At 42.6% G+C, this 21,341-nt stretch overlaps 1 protein-coding gene across 1 annotated transcript; it reads right to left on the reverse strand.

Annotated features, from left to right (window-relative positions):
- Nucleotides 1-13,358: 13,358 nt before the first annotated feature.
- LOC113913707 (lysine-specific demethylase 4D-like) lies at nucleotides 13,359-15,323 on the reverse strand. The gene has a single exon (XM_035723119.1). It carries the CDS (start codon nucleotides 15,318-15,320, stop codon nucleotides 13,359-13,361), a length of 1,962 nt encoding a protein of 653 aa, XP_035579012.1. The 5' UTR covers nucleotides 15,321-15,323.
- Between the last annotated feature and the right edge of the window lie 6,018 nt (nucleotides 15,324-21,341).

The following is a 21,341-nucleotide window of genomic DNA, read 5'->3' on the forward strand; positions in this document are numbered from 1 at the left end:
GGAGAGTTGAAAGTTTGCCTTTTTCACCGTTATGTTCCCGATCCCAAGAACGGTGCCTCGTACACAGTAGCATGCTGACTGAATGAATGAATGAATAGGCCAGAAAGGGCCATTCACACAGGATGTGGATCTTTGGAGAAGCGGCTCTGAGAGATGGGACAGAGGAAAGATGCTCTCTGAGGTCTACCGGCCTGGATGTAGAGCTGGTCTGGGCGGGGGACCCTGAACTTTAGGGCACAAGGATCCTGGAGGCCAACCAACCAGAGGTGAGGAAAGAACATGCAGAAACCCAACAACACAAATGTTATGTCTGTGTAGGGTGGCCCCTCCAACCACACATCCTTCCCCCGCAGAGCTCAGCTGAAATCGCCCTGTAATCCCCGCCACTTACTGAGGGTTATAATGAGAAGGGTGCCACTATCACACCACAGTGAGGGGCATGAGGGACAAAAGCATGTGAGGAAGTTCAGGGTGACAGGCTGGTGTGCAGCACGGGATGGCCAGGCCCCCGGAGCGAGGGGCTCTTCCTCACCCTTGTTCTGTTCAACTCTGATAGGTTTCCTTTCGGCTTATCTCTGCGGCCAATTCCTTGCAACGGTTTGTGGTTTCCTACTTCAAGTGATGACAGGTAACCCAAACACTGGGGGGGGGGGGGGAAGCAACTTCAAATCCATATATAGCCACAATCCAGTGAAATAAATATCGTGCTGCAGGTCGTTCTGAATATCTGGAAAGGTCTCCATTCACACACGGAGACTGAAATGGTGTCGTGGTTAATCCTTCTGAATAAGGCAGAGTGTCCAGATAGACAAATCCATAACTGAAATATTTTAGTAAATCTTATGGGAGTCCCAAGACCCAAACACCAACCTCTACAAATAGTGGTCAAGTCCGGTTTCTCCTGTCTGTCTCATAAGTTCGGGCTTGTAAGTAACAATGATACCAGCTAATATTTCTTTAGCACAAGTTATGTTTGCACTGGTCTAAGTTGGTTGTGGGCGGCCTCCAGGGCAGGTGCAATGTGCTAACAGCCCCCTTTGCCTAAGGAGGGAAGTGAAGAGCCAGAGGAAAGAGCCAATTCATTGACAGATTACTCAACACATCAGTGTAGGAGTCTGAATAAACATTGGGTCTTCTGGTTCATGAGCCTGGATGAAATCTTGACCTTGCCTTGGTAACATTACAACAAGGCCAAACATGACAAGGAGTGGAATTCGCAAACATGCACATGTGACCTTTTGTACAAATATGTGGCAGATCATGAGAAAAAAAAAATAAGTTTTCTACCAGGAAAAATAATGGGTGGAGGAGAGTTGGGCATTTTCTTACAAAACTAAATATACTTTTACCATGTGATCCAGCAACTGCATTCCTTGGTGTTTACCCCAATGAGCCAAAAAAAGTCCATCTACACAAAAACTTGCACGAGAATCTTTAGAGTAATTTTACTCATAATTGCCAAAACTTAGAAGATGTCCTTCAGTAGGTGAGTGGGTAAATAAACAATGGCATATTCATACAATGGGATATGATTTGGCACTAAAAAGAAAGGAGGTATAAAGCCACAAGACATGGAGGAAACTTAAATGTATACGACTAAGTGAAAGAAGCCAAATCTGAAAAGGCTACATACTGTATGATTTCAACTAGATGACATTCTGGAAAGGGCAAAATGATGAGGTCAGTACAAAGATCAGTGGTTGCCGGGGGTTTGGGAGGAGGAAGAGAGGAACAGGCAGAGCACAGAGAATTTTTAGGCAGTAAAACTATTCTGTGCAGCGCTATAAGGGTAGATACATGTCATTATATATTTGTCAGAATGAACACCTCCAAGAGTGAACCCTAATAAAACTATGTAACTATGGACTTTGGGTGATAATGATATGTCAGTGCAGAGTCATCAATTTTTTTTTAAGATTTTATTTATTTAGTTATTTGAGAGAGAGAAAGAGAGCATGCACATGAATGGGAGGAGGGGCAGAGGGAAGGGAGAAGCAGACGCCCCGCTGAGCAGGGAGCCTGACACAGAGCTCGATCCCAGGACCCCGAGATCATGACCTGAGCCAAAGGCAGACACTTAACTGACTGAGCCACCCAGCTGCCCACAGTTTCATCAATTCTACCAACTCTACCACATTGGTGTGGATGCTGGTGGAGGAGGCTGGGAAGGGGAGTCTCTGTACTTTCTGCTTCATTTTGCTGTGAACTACTCCAAAAAAAATAATAATAAAGTCCATTAATTAAGAAAAAGAAAAGTCATGGGTAAGCCTGTGAGGGTACTGATGAGGGAAGCAGTAGAACCGCGCAGCTTAGAAAGAGCATCCGAGAGCGTGTCCTTGGCCCCGTGCTTGCTCTAGAGGCAGCGAGGGTGTATGATGCACATCCAAGTGAACTGAGCAGTGCAAGAACATCCCGCAGCATTGCACAGAAATCTTGCTCTGTAATGTTGGTGCAGAGAACATCAGTGAGTGCTTGCTGCAGGTCGCCGACTAGAAGTGGCAAAGCACAGGTCCCAATGACATTCTCTGACTCTAAGACCGGTTCTCCCCTCTCAGTCACTGCTGGCAAGGGAAAAACAGTGACTAGGGAAAAGTTTGAATACACCATGCTTCATAATCAGCTTTGCACAGATGCAGCCAGAGCCGGTATATCAATGAACTGAGTTTGTGGATGGAGGGAAAACATAAAGCCACCTCAACAGCACGATTGTTTCTCTCCTTTACCATCAAAAGAAAAGTCAGTAGCTACAGGGGAGGAAGTAGGGAAGAGGAATGAATAGAGATTGCTGATTACTCTCCAGAGTGACAGCCTTCCCAGAATTTCCCAGACCAAGGACAGAAGGCCATTTGTAATGGACAAGCAGAGTCCCGATGTTCCCCGGGATCGCCCAGGGGAGTCACTGTCTGTGGTGGTGAGGAAGACGAGCCTCGGCAGGTCTGGAGTCAGGCCACAGCGACGCCGTGCGGAGTGGCCCAGGCAACCAGGCTCAATTGTCACAACCAACTTGAACCGGCCTCATGTTCTGGGTTTACTGGTGGGAGGGCTGAAGGGGCCAGCAGGTGCACAAATGCAGAGGGGCAGGGGAGGCAAGCAGTGGGAGAAGCCGGAATAGAAAGCGTTATGCTCTCCAGGACTAGGGTCTCACTACAGTGCCTTTCATTTGCCAGCCGCCCGTCTGAGGATCCAGTCCAGCAACTCCAACTCCCTTCTTGGCGTCCTCACTGTAGTGCCTTATATCTTTTAAAGTTGTATGTCACATGCTGTACGATGTCCCGTGTAACTCCAATTACTACGGAATTTTCTCTACCCACAGGACCGACCGTCTTCCTTGGCCAACGGCAAGTCTCAGGGCCCCAAAGAGGTTGTGTCTCCCACTGTCCTGGGGCCCATCTTACACCAGAAGCCCAAACAGGAGGCAGGCAAAGCCCACACAGCCCCCCCCCCCCCCACTGGGCATTTCCAGACACCAGAGCCTCACTCCACAATTCTGGTTGTATGTTTAGAGAAACAAGTCCTGCTCTGAATGTCCTCGCCAGCATTTGATGAGGAAAAGCACAGAGCCTTTGCTGTAGCTAAGTTTCCCAGATCCCTCTAGACCCAGGCAAGGCTTCCCCAAGTCTCCTTTCTTGTCTTCCGTGCATCCCAGGGACTAAGGCCCATCTCCCCGCCTCTTCATGGCCACACTATCTCATTCTTCTGTCTCCAAGCCTGGCTGGAGAAAGAGAAAATCTACCTCCCTATTTCCTAGCTGCTCCAGGAAAACAAAGGCTTCACTCCTTAAGGCTGCAGGAGAGCAGAAGGAGGCAATACACACACACACACACACACACACACACACACACACACACACACACACAAACTCACATGCTTTCAGTGCCTTACCAAGCTCTTGTCTTAATGTCATTCATCTGACTTTCCCAGATGGTAATTATAGGTCTCCTTTGGACTTTCTCTTCTATTTTTCTTCTAAGAGTGCTCACCTAAAATCTTTCTTATTCTGACCCAGACTTTTCCAAAGGTGATGCAGAACCCATATTCTCACAGGGTCCCTACAGAGGCAATCAAGAGAAAATGTTGAGAGGATGAATTAACTTGCTCAAGTTCCTGTAACTTCTAGGGAGTGACAGAGCTAGGATCTGAACCTGGTTGATGCCAAGCCTAATCTTTTTGACCACAGCAAGCTCAGAGGTGCAAAGGAAATCAGGAAATTATGCTACTAATTGCCAGGGATCCAGACTTCAGCAGCGTTCAGGAGCGTTTTTGGAGAACTCTGTCAGAAACTAATAGCTTTTTGCAAACTCCAGTTTGGCCCAGAGCTGGAATGAAGATGTTAACAGCGTCAAGCGGTGGCACAAAGGAGGCAAACCAGGAAGGGCTGGAAGGGACGGGCCGTTCAAGGACTGTGAGTTGTGGAAGCCTTAGCACGAGGACAGGTTGCAGGGCTCAGGTCCCCAGCACTGTCCTGGGGCGGGACTAGGCTCCGGGTTCCGGAGCTGTGCACACTGTGCCCACCGAGACGCATCCTGGCCCCGGGCCGGGCCGGGGCAGCCGACTCCTGAGCCCCTGTTCCCGAGGACGATGACTGACGACGACCCTGAATGCCAGCTGGGCAGCTGGGTAGAGATTCGGGGCAGACCTCCCTCCAGGCCCTCAGCTCCCCGCTGCCGCACTCCCGCTGGTTCCCAGCTTTCAGAGTTTTGATCGTATAAAGAGCCATTGACTTTTAATGCTATAATTTTGGTCGTTTGTATAAGTTTCTTCAAATATTTTCGCTCCAAATCATCATACCCCACCTATGCCTGGATCTGATAGTTAAGCTTTTCCCCTCCAGCTGGCAGGGCTTTCCCACAGCCCCGCCTTTTCTTTCGGGGTGTTTAGTGAACAGACTCCCCTCCTCACGCCCCCTACTGGACAGGAGTGGCTATTGCAGCGGTATCGGACGTTTCTGGTTTCCCGTTTCTCAGCCTGGCCTCTTCTGGGCCTGTGTCTGGGCTGCGTGTTCCATGTAAGCAACGTATTTCTGAAATATTGAAATATTTTTCACGACTGGGTGCAATTTCATTATTGTAAAGCTTAGATTCTAGACGCCATGTTCCTGAGATGCTATGGTTTCAAATGAATTAAGTCTCAGAGTCTTAAATCCCAAGCTCTGTTCTGGATATAGCCGAAGTTACTGGAGTTCCACATGAAACCACAATCGTATATGGGGCGCCTGGGTAGCTCGGTCGTTAAGAATCTGCCTTCGGCTCAGATCATGGTCCCAGGGTCCTGGGATTGAGCCCCGCATTGCATCAGGCTCCCTGCTTGGCGGGAAGCATGCTTCTCCCTCTCCCACTCCCCCTGTATAAACATAAGTATTATTTACTACAATGATAAAACCTCTCATGTATGTCACCAACCACCACCAATTCTAACTTGAACTCTTTAGCCAACAAGAATACCTCCCAGCCTGCCAATTCCTTCAGGAACTAAATCCTATTTTCAGCAATTTCTTGCACAAAAGGAAATGGGATATTTTTTGACTGGCATTTCAATCAAAAAATATTATTGAACATAGACATAACTCAAAGAATAATTTTATTCAATCAGCTCCAATATAATTCTGTTGTCAGCAGATCCATCAGACTCCAAAATGTTCTTTTTCACTGCTAGTAACTCAGTTTGTTATCATCTCACTAAAAAAAAAAAAAACTATTTGGGGTAAAAATATTTCTTTCAAACCTGAAGATGAAAAGGTACAAAAACCCATATACCTTAATAGTGTGAAGATTTGATAAAATATTTTAAAGTGTTCTTAATCACCAAAATAAAAAGTAAAGATTTAAAAATTTTATACATTTCAAATGTAAATAGTTCTTGCCTTAATCTCTTACATGTTTGTTTCTTTGTTTTTAAAGAACAAAGGTGGAGGAATAAACAGGCGATTGTCCAATAATATACAATCCTGATTTCACATGAGCATTTTCCAAGATCCAGAAATATGCTTTCCTCTTTGAATGCAACCTCAAAATATGAAGCAGCATGAATTGATGGCTCTATGTATTGAATTCACTCAGCACTATTCTCAACCAATCCCTCAATATCCTTCAAAATCATTCATGTCAAACTCTGGTCTACTCCTTCAGTTTCCCCTAAAATAAAGACTGCCTGGTAAATCTGTCTTTAAAACTTTTTTTAAAAGATTTTATTTATTTATTTTATTTGAGAGAGAGAGAGAGCAGGGAGGGGGGGCACAGGGAGCAGGAGAGAGAGAATCTTAAGCGGGCTCCACGCCCAGCACAAAGCCAGGGCTGGGGCTTGATCTCAAGATCCTGAGATCACAATCTGAGCCGAAACCAAGAGTTAGGCATTTAACCGACTGAGCCACCCAGGTGCGCCCGTCTTTAAAACTTTTAACATGACAACATGGCAAAACTAGTTACCACCCATGAAACAATTACTCAATGTATGTATATATATATATATATATATACACATATATATACATTCAATTTTATTTAATTATATATATATTCATTTTTAATCCAGGAGAAATAGAAACCCCATCTATAATGATTTCCAACGCAAAAATTAGAAAATGTTTCCACGACTGAAAAGCAAAAGCTTTGAACTTTTAACAGAGAAAGTTCTCCCTTTCCATCAATTTCACACATTTAACAAGAAAAAAAAATAATACATAGCTTATCTTCCACTGATCTGAAATCCTGATTTCAAATAAGGTAATCCCAGACCCATAAAGTGCTTTCTCACTGGAGCCATTTTCAAAATGAAAAGTAATGGGGTGATAAGCCAATAACATTTTATTTATTTTATTTTTATTTTTTAAGTAAGCTCTATGCCCAAAGAGGGGCTTGAGCTCAGGACCTGAGATCAAGAGTCACAGGCTCAACTGACTGAGCCATCCAGGAACCCTGCCATAACACTTTAATTCAATCATCTGTATCCTAAGCTAATCCCATGGCTCCTCATTGTAAATCAAGATAGAATTAAAATTAAAAGCCACTGGGGTGCCTGGGTGGCTCAGATGGTTAGGCGTCTGATTTCAGCTCAGGTCGTGGTCCCGGGGTCCTGGGATGGAGCCCCACATCGGGCTCCCTGCTCAGCGGGGAGCCTGCTTCTCCCTCTGCTTCTCCTGCTCCCCCTGTTTGTGCTCTCTCGCTCTCTCTATCAAATAAATAAATAAAATCTTTTTAAAAAATTAAAAGTTACAAAAAGGTAGAAAAGTAAGGACCCAGAGAAATTTTTGATCAGGAGAGAGATGAAAAACTCTAGCTAAATGACTGCACTAAATCAGTGACTCAAATAAATATGAACTGAGGGACTACAATGCTTAAGGCATCAAGATAAGTTCAATGGAGAATGCAAAAATGAATCAAAAGATGTTTATTTCCATGGGGAAAATAAGACAAGTGCAGAATTAACACTAATTGACAGGTTGGATTTGAATATTGACCCCAATACCTACTAAATGGTGACTTTAAGCATTTTATCCAACTTTTCTATAATTTTATTTCTTCATCTATATAATGAGAATAACAATACCCTCTACCACATAGGGTGATTTTTTGTATTAAATGAACTGCTGATCTTGATGCTTGGTATGGTTCCTGGCATATTGTCTGTGCTCAGTAAGCTATTATAGAGTGTTGCAGAAGTTCCGAGATAATTCGGGAAACTTCATCAGTAAGTAGGGATTAAGGTCATCTGCCTAAAGATGAGAGGAGTGATAAAATGGAAGTTCTGGAAAAGGTAGAAAGTTTAAAACACAGTACACCTTTGAACAATGTGGAGTTTAGGGGTAACAAACTGTTGAAAATCTGAATATAACTTTTGACTCCCCCAAAACTTAACTAATAACCTACTGTTGACCAGAAGCCTTACTGATTACATAGTCAATTAACAAATATTTTGTGTTATTTGTATTATATACTAACTTCTTACAATAAAGTAAACTAAAGAAAATGTTATTAAGAGAATCAAAAGGAAGTGGGGTGCCTGGGTGGCTCAGTTGGTTAAACGCCTGACTCTTGGTTTCAGCTCAGGTCATGATATCAGAGGTCAAGTTTCTCTCCTTTTTGCTACTCATCTTAGATGAACAACAAAGTTTTGATTGAATTCTTCTCTCAAGAAGTAAAATCTGGGTGCACAGAGCCCTGCTAAGGTAAAGTAAGAGGGGAAAATAAAAAAAGATTTAACTAGCCTCCTCCTTGGGTTTTCCAGGTATTTAATCATACCTACTTAAAAAAAAAAAAAAAAGATGACTAATTTTGTCATTTTCCTTCCATCACTTCAAGTTCTAATATTTTGCATTGGTTTATACCTCTAATTCTATTTTAATTGCTGGTAGAAATGTCTCAAATATTTCTATCTTCAGTAAAATGCTGGCTTTGGGGCTAAAATAGCTAACTAGATAGAGAAAATGCTTTCATTTTAAGGAAGGGTTTATTCATTGATTTATATGTGGGGGTGTGTTTAAAACAAGATGGAGTGTTAAATTTTGTCAAATGGGTAACAGCATCCATGAAAATGGTCATATAACTTTTTTTCTTGGAACTATTAATAAGGTAAGTTATATTACCAGATTTTCTTATTTTAAACCATTATTGCCTTCCTACAATAAACCCCATTTAGTCATTATGTTATTTTTATAATGTAGTTACATTGTCTTAGCTAATTTTAATTTAAAACTTTTGCATGGATTTTCATAAAGAACATCTGCCTATTATTTGCTCTCATTATGCAATTTATTAGGTTTTTCTATCAATGTTGTGCTTGTTTTAAAACTTTGAATTTTTTCGGGGCATCTGGGTGGCTCAGTCGGTTAAGCATCCACCTTCAGCTCAGGTCATGATCTAAGGGTCCTGGGGTCGAGCCCAGGGTCAGGCTCCCTGCTCAGCAGGGAGCCTGCCTGTCCCTCTGCCTCTGCCCCTCCCCCCCCCAGCTCGTGCATGCTCTGGCGCCCACGCGTGCGCTCCCTCTCTCTCTCTCTCTCAAATAAATAATCTTTTAAAAAAACCTTTGAATTTTTTCTTCTTTTTGAATGCCTTAGAAGATATGGAAATATCTGCTTTGTAAAGTTCTCATCATTATGCTGTAAAAAATTATCTGGCACTAATGATTTTTGAAGAGGCAGATTTTTTGATATGTTTCTATATTTCCTACGTAGAAATTTATGTTTTTAGATTTTCTTTCTTTTTTGAAATCAGTTTCAATTAATTTTTCCTAGAAAATTATCCATATTATCCGATCTTTCTGATGATTTATTAGTTATTTTATATTTTTCTTACTCATCAATTAATGTTATAAATTCCTTCTTGCTACTTCCTTCGTTTTTTCTCTAACTTTATGAGAGTGATATTTAATCTAGGTATTTTTTTCTTTCAGTTTTATTGATAAAAGGGCACCTGGGTGGCTCAGTCGATTGAGCGTCTGCTTTCGGCTCGGGTCATGATGCCAGGGTCCTGGGATCGGGTCCTGCCTTGGACTCCCTGCTCCGTGGGGAGTCTGCTTCTCCCTCTCCCTCTGTCTCTGCCCCCTGCTCGTGCTTGCGTGCTCTCTCTTTCTCTCTCACTCTGTACTCTCTCTCTCTCAAATAAATAAAATCTTTAAAAAAACTCTATAAAAAATTTTTTATTGATAAAAATATTTAAGGCCGTAAATTTTCCTTAATACTATTTTAACTGAATCTTACATATTCCTATGTGTATTTCATTCATTTTTAACTAACAACACTCCAATAATGATTTCTGGGTCCCAGGCATCCATCTTAGCACTTTACAAGTATTAAGTCATAGAACCAACATACCAATCATATGAAGTGGGTGCTGTTAGCGTCCCTGTTTTACAGTTAAGGAAACTGAGTCATCACCGTTAAGTAATTTGCCAAGGTCACACTTTGTGGTAAGAGTGAAGCTAGGTTTCAAAATCAGTCAGTCTGACCCAAGAGGTCACATAATTAACCAATATTTATTCTGTTTCCTTGTTTCCTGGAAATATGTCTCAGATCAAGTCATTCAACTAAGAATTTTTAGCTTTCCAGGAAAAAGGACCTCTATATTTTCTGATTTAAAAAATTAATTTCTAGGTTTTTTGTTTTTGTTTTTTATTTTTTAGAGAGAGAGCTTGTGAGCGGGGGGGGGGCGGTGCAGAAGGAGAGGGAAAGAATTCTCAAGCAGACTCCCCACACCCAGCATGGAGCCCAGTGCAGCCCCATACCAGGACCCAAAGATCACCACCTGAGCCAAAATCTAGAGTCAGATGCCCAACCGACTGAGCCACCCAAGCACTCCTAATTTCTAGTGTTATTGTGTAATAATCACTAAGGGTTTTTTCTTACTTTGTTTTTGGAATGTGTTGATGCTTTTTTTCACCTTAATATATTGTCAATTTTTGTGATTGATCCATTGGCACTTGACAAAAACAATCATTCTCTATTACCAGGTACATAAGTTCTGCCTATTATTAATGCTGTTTAAGTTTTTGACATCCTTACATTTGTCCATTTTTTCTGTCTTGCACTAGGTAAGGTAAAGGGGATTCTGAACACCCAATTCCAATGTGGTGTTCCAGTTTCTCCACACCAGCACCACCACCAATGCTCAGAACACCAACAGGATGTCGGAGAACTCAACTCAATTCTGAAACTGTTAGGAGGCAATTGAAAAGTTAGGGAGTCAGAGCCTGGGTCCCCAACAAAAAAATACGGAGTCGGGACAGCTAAAATAAAACAGCACTGACATCCTCTTTTGCAGCTTAGACAGGACCACATGGATATTCTGCTTTGCAGCATTTGCAGAAATGACTTTTGTAAAACCTCCTAAAATAAGACAATTAACCACAAAAGCATTTGTCAATGTCATGGGCAAGGGGCAGTTAAGACATAAGCCCCCAGATGTCAGCAAAAAGGGGCCATCAGCACATGGACATTAACCCAATAAGTAGATAGATATGCGAACAAAGCCCTGATTGGCATGACTCAGCACACCCTGATTGCTTAAGAAAGTTCTGCAAAAGAGCTCATAAAACTCCCTAAACTTAGAAACTCCAGGGGCAACCCACTCAGGCTTCCCTCCTTCTCTGGGAACTTTGTACTCTTGCTCAATAAGCTTTGCTTTGCTGTCCACCACTCTTCATCTGGTCTATCTCTTCATTCTTTGAAGTGGTGCAACGGAGAACCCAGGCACTAAAATCCTGTAACAACAACAAAAAAAAAACTATCTACCTGGAGATAACATCAGGTCCTACAAGTTAAAGGTCAAGACTGCTGCACCCCCTGCATTGCTCCCCCATCCAACCCCCAGCGCACTTGCCTGTACTTCTGACCAACTAGCTATAAACCAGAGGTTCCCTCTACCCCTTCCTTCGGCTTGATTAATTTGCTAGAATGGCTCACAAAATGCAGAAAACATTTTACTTACTAGGTCACCAGTGCTTTATAAAACGATATGACTCAGGAACAGTCGGATAGAAAAGATGCATAGGGCAAGGTATAAGAAAGGAGTGCAGAGCTTCCTTGCCCTCTCCCAGCACCCCAATGTATTCACCAACTCAGAAGCTCTCCAAACCAAGTCCTTTCGGACTTTTAGGGAGACTTCATTACCTAGGCCTGATTGGTTAAATCATTGGCCATCGAAGATTGATTCAAGCTCTAGCCTCTCATCCCTTCCCTGGAGGTCAAGCTAGTGGGATTAAAAGGTCCAACCCTCTCATGACAAGGTTGGTTTCTCTGGTTAGGCACATTTAGGTGACCTAGGGGCATTCCAAAAATCACATCACTAACATAACAAAAGACACCTTTATCATTCTTATTTCTTATAAGATTCCAAGGGTTTTAGGAGCTCTATGCCAGAAACGGGGATGAAGACCAAATGTCTATTTCTTATTATAAATCATAGTATCACAAAATTCTCCTATTTTGATGTGATTCTTTCAACTTGTTCTATGTTTTAAAATCTGCTTTTCATCTAAAAAGTAATTTATAGTTTGTCAAAGTTGCATGGATATTCGTGACGGCTGTATGTTCATGGTGAAATTTAGCCATTGGCATGATAAAAAGCCTTTCTGTGTACCCTTTAGTTTCAATTCTACTTTGTCTGATTTTTTTTCTTTAAATTTTTTTATTGTTATGTTATCACCGTACATTACATCATTAGTTTTTGATGTAGTGTTCCATGATTCATTGTTTGTGTATAACACCCAGTGCTCCACGCAGAACGTGCCCTCTTTAATACCCATCACCAGGCTAACCCATCTCTACTTTGTCTGATATTAAGACCCATGACTCCTGCTCTCTGCTTGTATTTTGTTTGGCATAGTTTTGTCTGTTCTTTTAACTATTCTGAATCACTCAGTTTCAGACTGTTAAAAACAGGCGTGGTAAAAATTTTAAGGGTTTATTTGAGCAGAAATCAATTCAAGTCATGCAGCATCCAATCTAGCAGATAGAAAGGAGCTCCAAAATGAATGACTTTCATAGGCAGAAGGGAACAGGAATGAGGAAGTTATACTACGCAAAAAATTGGGTTGGGTATTGCAGGGTTACTTAAAAGCTGGGCAGAGTCCAACAGGCAGATAACCTAACTGGTACTGGTCAGGCGATTCCCGATTAGCTGGTTTAAACCTCCATTTCTGAGAGAACTTAAACTCCAATTAAGTCTCTGTTTCGTGATATGGGGCTTAGCACAAGACCCTCCATTTTGGACCTGTTGTCTTGTTTTAAATATATTTTAAAATATATATTTTAAGGATTTTAACCTTTCTTTGCTTTGCAGATACACACTATAGATAGCAACTTTAAGAAACATCAATAAAGTTAAAAGCATCCCTGAGGCAGAGTTGGCTGACAGACTCAATGAGGTCTTGTTGCAGCATGAGCAGTGGCCTGGGAGATGGGGTGTGTCGGAGCTGCAGAAGCGTGAGGAGCTCCCGGGGCTCAGTTGTGGCCGTAGCAATGCCTAGAGGAAGCCACGATCGGTGACTCAGAAGCCCAGATGCAATATGAGGACCAAGGGGCTCGGTCATATTCTCAGCAACATCCAATGTTACCCCAAATTACTGTAGGGGCAGATACCCTGGGGGTGACCTCAGAAACAACCAGCAACAGTGGCATCTAGGCCAAGGCAGAGACCACAGACCTTTCAATATTCAGGGGTGGGCTGAGATTCCCTGAAAGATACTACAACATTCTGTGAGCAGCTGTTGGGAGCCACTCGCTGGGAGTCCTGGTTGTCCTAGCAGGAGAAAGTCTCCGGCATCTTTGGTTATGTGTCTTTTCTAGAAGACAAAGCACCTCTACTGGCACAGGTCCAGTCTGGAATTGTTGCTTATCTGGAAGCTTCTGTGCTTCCTGGGGTTGAGGGTCAGATACAGCCATATTGGGCAAAATCTTCAAAAGTCCACAGCTCGAAGGCTGAAGATCTTCCATCAGGGCTGAACACATACCAGGACTCAAAAAGGGCAGCAGTCTCTGGCTTCAATCCCAGAGGATCAAAGTCAGGGATGCAAGAGATGCTGGCAACTGGAGCTGGGGTCGGCTTCACAGAGGTATAAGTGTGGTCTATCATTACAACCTCAGAGAGGGTCAGAGGGGCCCCGCAGTCCCCATCAGCATGCCTGGGGAATCTTCTCTGAGTTCCATTTGCAGGAGCCAGAGGAACACCGTTAGAGCAGCTGACTGTAATACTGTCCAGGGATAGCAGGCACGGGCCAGGGTGCATCGGATTATCAGGATCTATTGGGGGCCCTAAGGGTTGAAGATCAGGATCACAACAGCACCCAGAAGCCTCAAAATAAACCTGGAATCCGGGGTTCGGTAGTGCGGGCTTGTCCATCCAGCCTCCATCCACAGGAAGGGGCTGAGCCTTGCAGTGCTGAGCTGCGTGCCCTGTTCCCACCGACAGGCGCCTCTTGGCCCGGGCCTGGATGCTAGGCCCCTGAGCACCCTGTTTCCGAGGACGACGACCAGGAGGACCACGCCTGCCGGTGGGCGGCTGGAGATCTGGGGCAGAGGGGTCGGGGGGCGGTGGCCGGGTGGGGCCAGACTCCCGGGAGGTGCGGGCGGGGACAGCCCCGGACTGGGCATCAGAGGAAGAGCTCTGCGCGGGCAAGGGGCGCGCGGAGGCCGGGCGCAGAGCGGTGCGGCGGCGGGTGCCCCGGCCAGCGGCCACAGGTCGCGGGGCGCGCGGGGCCCGGCGAGGGGGGAGGTGCCTCAGGCCCAGCGCGGCTCTCCCGGGGGCGCGCACCTCCCTCCAGGCGCGTAGCTCCCGACTGCCCTGCGCCGCGGGCTCCGTGTGGTCCACGGCAGCCCGGTCCTGCCCGCGCTTCCACAGCTCATAGCGCTCGGGCTGCAGGATGCGCACGAAGGCGTCCATGGAAAAGGTGACCCGGGCCTCCCCGCAGCTGCACTGGGAGGCCACCTTGCCATAATCGATCCAGCGCGGGGTGGCGAAGTTGATGGCTTCTGCGCAGTTGAAGCCATGGTTGAAGCCAGAGTGGTAGCCATAGGGAAACGTCACCATGAACTCGCCAGCCTCCTGCGTGATCCGACTGAAGGGGATCCCGTTGTCCTTGAGGACGGTGGGCGAGATGAGAGCCACCTTGTGCCGCAGGAAGGCCTCGCAGGCGCGGGCGCTGCCCGGGAAGAGCTCCGTGGCCAGGCGTTCCAGGCGCTGGCCGTGCTCTGGGGGCACCGCGTACCAAGTTTTGGGCTCCCCGAAGTGCAGGTAGTTGATGCTGTAAAGGTCCATGTCCTCCGTGTGCCAGGCGAAGGTGGTCTTCCACATGCCAAAGTACAGGTAGGGGGTGTTGACGCCCTCGATGACCACGCCGCACTCCTGCTCCAGCAGGTCCTGAATGGTTCCCAGGTGTCCGAGGTTCCACTCTTCCGTGTTTTCGTCAAACAAGGAGCCGCTGATGTCAGCGCCATAGATCGGAGAATCGTAGAGACGGGTTTTCCAGTATTTTCGCTCCAAGTCCTCAAAATCCGAGTGTGGTGGAGTCCGATACTTTCTGCTGTTTGCCAAATGGCAATACTCCCCCACTGTCATGGCTTTCTTCTTTTTATGGTATTGAGTAAACACACCTGCCTGGCCGGAGACCACCTGCTGGAGGGGAGTGGCTATTAAGATGTCACTGATATCATCGTAGGTCTGTCTGGCTTTCCATTCCTTGGGTGGAATCACCTTGGCGAGGCCTGCTCGGTGTGCGCCTTGGGATTCCATGTAAGCAATATATTTGTTGAAATCCTTGAATTCTTCCGTGGTTGGGTGGAAGGTCAGGACTGTATGACTTGGGTTCTGGGGACCATAGTGCTTAGACTTCATGGCTGCAATATAATAAGCAGTCAACTCTGGGTTTTAGATACCTGAGTCGGTAGGGGATTAATAGCTTCTCTATTCTTTCTTTGAGAAAAATGCTGTGGTATATCTGTGAGGCAGGAATTCAGACATGAACTTTTAAACAAATGAAAAGATATTTCTTCCAGGCTAGCCAGTTCACCAGGGGGACGCCACTCTGGTCGGCATTTTGTGCCCAAAGGAAAGAGAGTATTACTCAGTGGGGCAGGCACTCTGCGTCAAGTCCTAACTCAGCCTGCAGTTCAGTGAGATTCCTCAGTTGGAGTTGTGTCTCTGAGGCCTCTCCTGATTCACCGATAGCTCCTCACCCCACTGTACAGCAGAAAGTCTCTTCAAGAAAGTTTAAAGGCTAAATCTAAAGAAAAGAATACAGAATCTTTGAAAATTAATAGATGACAAAAGGAACACTAATATAGCAACAAGTTAAAGAAAATTGGTATAACAATGTTAAGTTCAAAATTGGAAAAGCAATGCAAAAATTGCATTGTTGGTAGGAATGTATATTGGTGTAGCCCCTATGGAAAACAGTATGGAGGTTCCTCAAAAAATTAAATAGAACTAACATATGGATCTAGCAATTCCACTTCCCACTATATGCCCAAAGGAAATGAAAACAGAGTATCAAAGAGATATCTGTACCCCCTTGTTTATTGCAACATTATTCACAATAGCCAAGATATGAAAGCAACCCAAGTGTCCATCAATAGATGAATGGATAAAGAAGTGGTGTATATATATATAGTGGAATATTATTTAGCCATAAAAGGGAATGAGATCTTGCCATTTGCAACAACATTAATGGACCTAAAGAGTATAATGGTAAGCAAAATAAGTCAGACAAAGACAAAGACCATATAATTTCACTCATATGTGGAATTTAAGAAACAAAACAAAAGAACAAAAAAGAAGCAAAGACAAAAACAGACTCTTAAATACAGAGAACAAACTGGTGGTTATCAGAGGTGAGGTGGGTGGGGGATGAGTGAAATTGGTGAAGGGGATTAAGAGTACACTCGTCTTGATGAGCGCTGAGTAATGCAGAGAACTGTTGAATCACTATACTGTACACCTGAAACCAATATAACACTGAATGTTAACTAAACTTCAATAAAAAAATAATTCTCAACTTCTCTATTAAAAAGAAATATGTGGTGTATATATATATATACAAGGGAATACCATTTACTCATGAGAAAGATGGAGATCCTACCATTTGGGACAACACAGACCTTGAGAGCATTATGTTAAGTGAGATAAGCCAGATAGAGAAAGACAAATACTGCATAGTATCACTTATATATGGAATCTTAAAAAATTTTTTTGAAAAAGTTGAAACTTACAGAAACAGAGGGGGAAAAGTGGTTGGGAGGGGCTGGGGGCTGGGGGCAATAGGCAGAGTTTGGTAAAAGGCTACAAAATTTCAGCTATAAGATGAATAAGTTCTGAGGATCTAATGTAAAACATAGTGACTATCCTTGATAAAAATGTGCTGTATAATGAAACTCGAGAGTAGAACTTAAATGTTCTCACCAAAATATAAAAAATAAAAAAGTAAATACGTGAGGTTATTGTTGTATTAATTATCTAGATGGGGGAATCATTTTACAATGTGTACATCCAACAAATCGCCACAATATTCACCTCCAATAGTTTACAATTCTTTAATGTCAATGATACGTCAGTAAAGTTAAAATTAAAAAAAAAGAATTTTAGGGCAAATCATAAGACAGATAAAGAGAAACATTGAACTGAACTAAGAGAAAAATTAAGCAAGTTTGTAAATACATGAGAGAAGCACTCAACTCAGGAAACTGAATGAATTAACCTCAAAGGTAAATTAAGGAAAGGAAAACAAAGATATAAACTAAAACAATTGCAAAGGGAGCATAACACCTTGCAGAAATGAGCACCAAAACCTGATTCTTATAAAAGACCACTAGAAGTGAAAAGACAGGGGCACCTGGGTGGTGCAGTCGATTAAGTGTCAGACTCTTGTTTCAGCCCACATCATGATCTCAGGGTCATGAGATCGAGCCCTACCTCCAGCTCCCCACTCAGCATCTGGCTTCCCATTCAGCGGGGAGTCTGACTGAGATTCTCTCTCTCTCTCCCTTACTGCCCCTCCCCACCCCACACTCTCACTCTCTTGAGAGTGAGAAAAATAAAGAAATAATAATCTTTATTTAGAAATAAATCTATATCTATATCTATAAAGAAATAAAATCTTTAAAAAAAATGAAAAGACATAAGCATGAAAAGCGCAAATAGACCACATTCTGATAAAATAGGCGATATCGCTGAAAATCTATCAGAAAATTTTTTTAAAAAATTATAATTGAATATTGTAACTAACTTAGTGCTACTAATTTTGAAAACTAAAAAAGAAAATTTTCTCAAAGTACAACTATTCCAGAGTGGTCCAAGAAAAAAGTAGAATGTTTATATATACTAATAAACCTAATAGAAATATAACAACTGTAAGTATGACCCATAAAAACCTAAAACATCATCTTATAAGTTGTTTCTAACTTTTACTTCATACAAACTTTTCTAGGGTATGATATTCAGTTTCTTTTCTTTTTTTTTTTTAAGATTTTTTTCACTTATTTATTTTGACACAGAGAGAGAAAGCCCAAGCAGGGGAAGTGGCAGGTAGAGGGAGAGAGACAGGGAGACTGAGCAGGGAGCCCGACGTGAGGCTTGATCCCAGGACCCCAGGATCATGACCCAAGCCAAAGCCAGACACTTAACTGACTGAGCCACCCAGGGACCCCTCAGTTTGTTTTCTGAGGCTACAAGCATAACCTTGAAGCTAAACCCAGAAGGGCCAACACTGGATACACACTTTATAGGGTCAATGATATCTAGGGGAAAAGTTTCAAAAACCTTAAATAAAATTTTATCAAATTTTTACCACAACAGGGCATTAAAAGAATAACACATCATGATAAATTACTGCAAGGATGCTTTAAAAACTAGCAGTGTTGGGGCACCTGGGTGGCTCAGTCAGTTAAGCAATAGACTCTTGATTTTGGCTCAGGTCATGGTCTCAGGGTCCCGGGATCAAGCCCTGCATCAGGCTCCACACTCAGCTGCAGAGTCTGCTTATCCCTCTCCCTCCCCCAGTTGTGCTCTCTCTCTCTCAAATAAATACATAAGATCTTTTAAAAAGTTAAAAAAAATTCTAGCGGTGTTACTGAATACCATAACAAATGAAATGGAAAAGGCATCATCTTATGTCATGCAGAAAAATATTTGAAATAACTCAACGTCTATTTCATTATTTGAATACATGTTTTCAAAAAAAGAGGAAAGAAGTCCCATAATAGAAAAAAGTGCTGTGTGAACTACAAGCAGGCAAAACATACAGAACATAAATGTACACATGAACTGTGCACTTAATGTATACACTCATTATCCTTAATGGGTAAACACTTGAGGCAATCTAATTAAAACCTAATCATGTCACATCAAAAGATAAATTTTTAGAAATAATAGGGTTCAACAAACTTTCTGGACACAGATTAGCATCCAGAAATCTAGAGTATTCTGCACACCAGTTAATAATCAATTGGACAGTAGTCTCCCCTTGTCCTCAGGGGATGCATTCCAAGACCTCCACAAGATGCCTGATACCAAGGATAGTATCGAACACTATATGTACCATTTTTTTCCTACACATATGTATCTATGCTAAAGTTTAATGTATAAATTAGGCACAGTGAGAGATTAACAACAGCAATCATAAAATGGAACAATTATAACAGTACACGGAAATAAAAGTTATGTGAATGTTATCTCTTCCTCTCTTCCAAGGGATCTTATTGTTTGTACTCATCTTTCTAACGGATGTGAGCTGATAAAATGCCTACGTGACGAGTGAAGTGAGGTGAGTGATGAGGCACTGGGAGGTAGCATTGGGCTACTATTGACTTTCTGAGCAAACGTTAGAAGGAGGACCCTCTGCTTCTGGAACTTGGTTGACCATAAGTCATTGAAGCAGAGGAAAGCAGCACTGTGGATTGGGGGACTACGATAATGTGGGATAGCAAAAACGCTTCAATCCCTTTTAGCAACAGAAATACAAGATCCCAATGAAGAAATCTAAAAATGATAGGCACGTAACAGTTGTACTTTCAATGCATAAATAAAGAATTTTACCAAGAAAAAGTTGCTCTCTGATATATGTCATTGTTCATGTTTTATGCTTTAAAGGAAAAAACCAAAACAAATGCTTGCTTTCTATGACTTTAAGATCTTGATTCCAAGTGATCATACATTAGGACTAAGAAAATGGTCCCCCTTAACGTTTCAGCCTCTAAATGAAACATGCTTAGCTCAAGCTCCAGCTATATTGTCCCACCCTAATTCTAATTCAATCGGCGCCTTCCAAATTCTGCTACCCCCATATCCAATCAAGCTCTCTAATTTAGTCCCACGTATTTTCCAGTTTCCTGACTTTTTCTTTAAGATTTTATTTATTTATTTGAGAGAGAGATAGACGGAGAAAGCACAGAGAGAAAGAGTGAGGGAGAAGCAGAATCCCCACTGAGCAGGGAGCCAGACATGGGGCTCGATCCCAGGACCCTAAAATCGGCGCCAGAGCCCAAGGCAGACGCTTAACCGCCTGAGCCACCCAGGCGCCCCTCCAGTTTCCTTTCAATCCTTTGCCGGTTCTAGAAAACCATCTTAATTGTGTTGGATACCAGCCTGTTAAATGCAGTGCTTTTTCCTGAAAATCTGTGATTTTTACCAAGAAGATATTAGGAAAAGAAATTAACTCCACAAGTCTGAAAACAAGTTTAAAACCTGAGTGGCTCAGTTGGTTGGGTGGCTGCCTGCAGCTCGGGTCATGATCCCGGACTCCCGGGATCGAGTCCCGCAGCAGGCTCCCTGCTCAGCGAGGAGCCTGCTTCTCCCTCTGACCCTCCCCCCTCTTATGTACTCTCTCTCTCTCTCTCATTCTCGCTCTCTCAAATAAATAAATATTTAAAGAAAAAAAGAAAACTTCTAACTCAAGGAAACGATAATCCCAATGCATATTTCTCGATTGTAAATATATATATATACATATACATATGTATATATATATAAAACTACAGTTACTTTATTAAACTTGTAACAGAAAAATAACTCTTTTGCTCACAAGCACAAATAACAGAAAGTGACCTCCCTTCCATCAACGAAATCCTGATTCCAGGTGAAGGTACTCCAGGACCCAGAGAGGCAGTGTGCTCCTGCTAGCTAGCCTCCAAGTGTAGCAGCAGGTCCTGATGATTCTGGTTCTATATCTGGGCAGTAGCCTCTTTTGATTTAATCAGTGTCCATCTAATGTAATCATGGGTCTAGGGTCTTGGGTAGTTATCCTACTTCCTCGAAGCTCTTTTGCTCTTTAAAACCAATCTTTAAACCAAGCAAACTAAGAGGTTGAAAATAAAGGAGTGGGAGAGTCACACCAGGCAAATATTAAACAAAAAATAGTAATTAACATCAAAAGCATTTATAAGATAAAAGAAAGACATTTTATAGTTATCAAAGAGAAAAACTCACTAGGAAAATATCACAGCGATACACTTTATGTACCTAACCACATAGCAGCACAAGACATAGAACACAAAGATGGAGAATTATATGGAAGATGCTTTTCAATACATGTAAAACATTTGTAAAAATTTACTGATATAAGACCACAAAATAAATAGCAATGAAAATTCCGTAGACAACACGTTGAGCACAGTCTTGACCATAATGAAATAAAATTGCAAGTCAACAATAAAAATCTACACACAACTATATTTATTTGAAAATTGATATCCACCTAATACCTACAATAATATCCACATAAAAATCTATTGATTTTTATGTTCGACTCAATCAATTAGTAAAAAACAAAACAGTATTATGCAAAAGAAAAGGAAAAAATCAAAATAATGATAGTATGATAAATAAGCAGGAGAGAGAAATGAACATATACAAAAATAGAGGCCA

Source organism: Zalophus californianus, chromosome 11 (assembly GCF_009762305.2).
Source record: "Zalophus californianus isolate mZalCal1 chromosome 11, mZalCal1.pri.v2, whole genome shotgun sequence".
Taxonomy (NCBI): Eukaryota; Metazoa; Chordata; class Mammalia; order Carnivora; family Otariidae; genus Zalophus; species Zalophus californianus.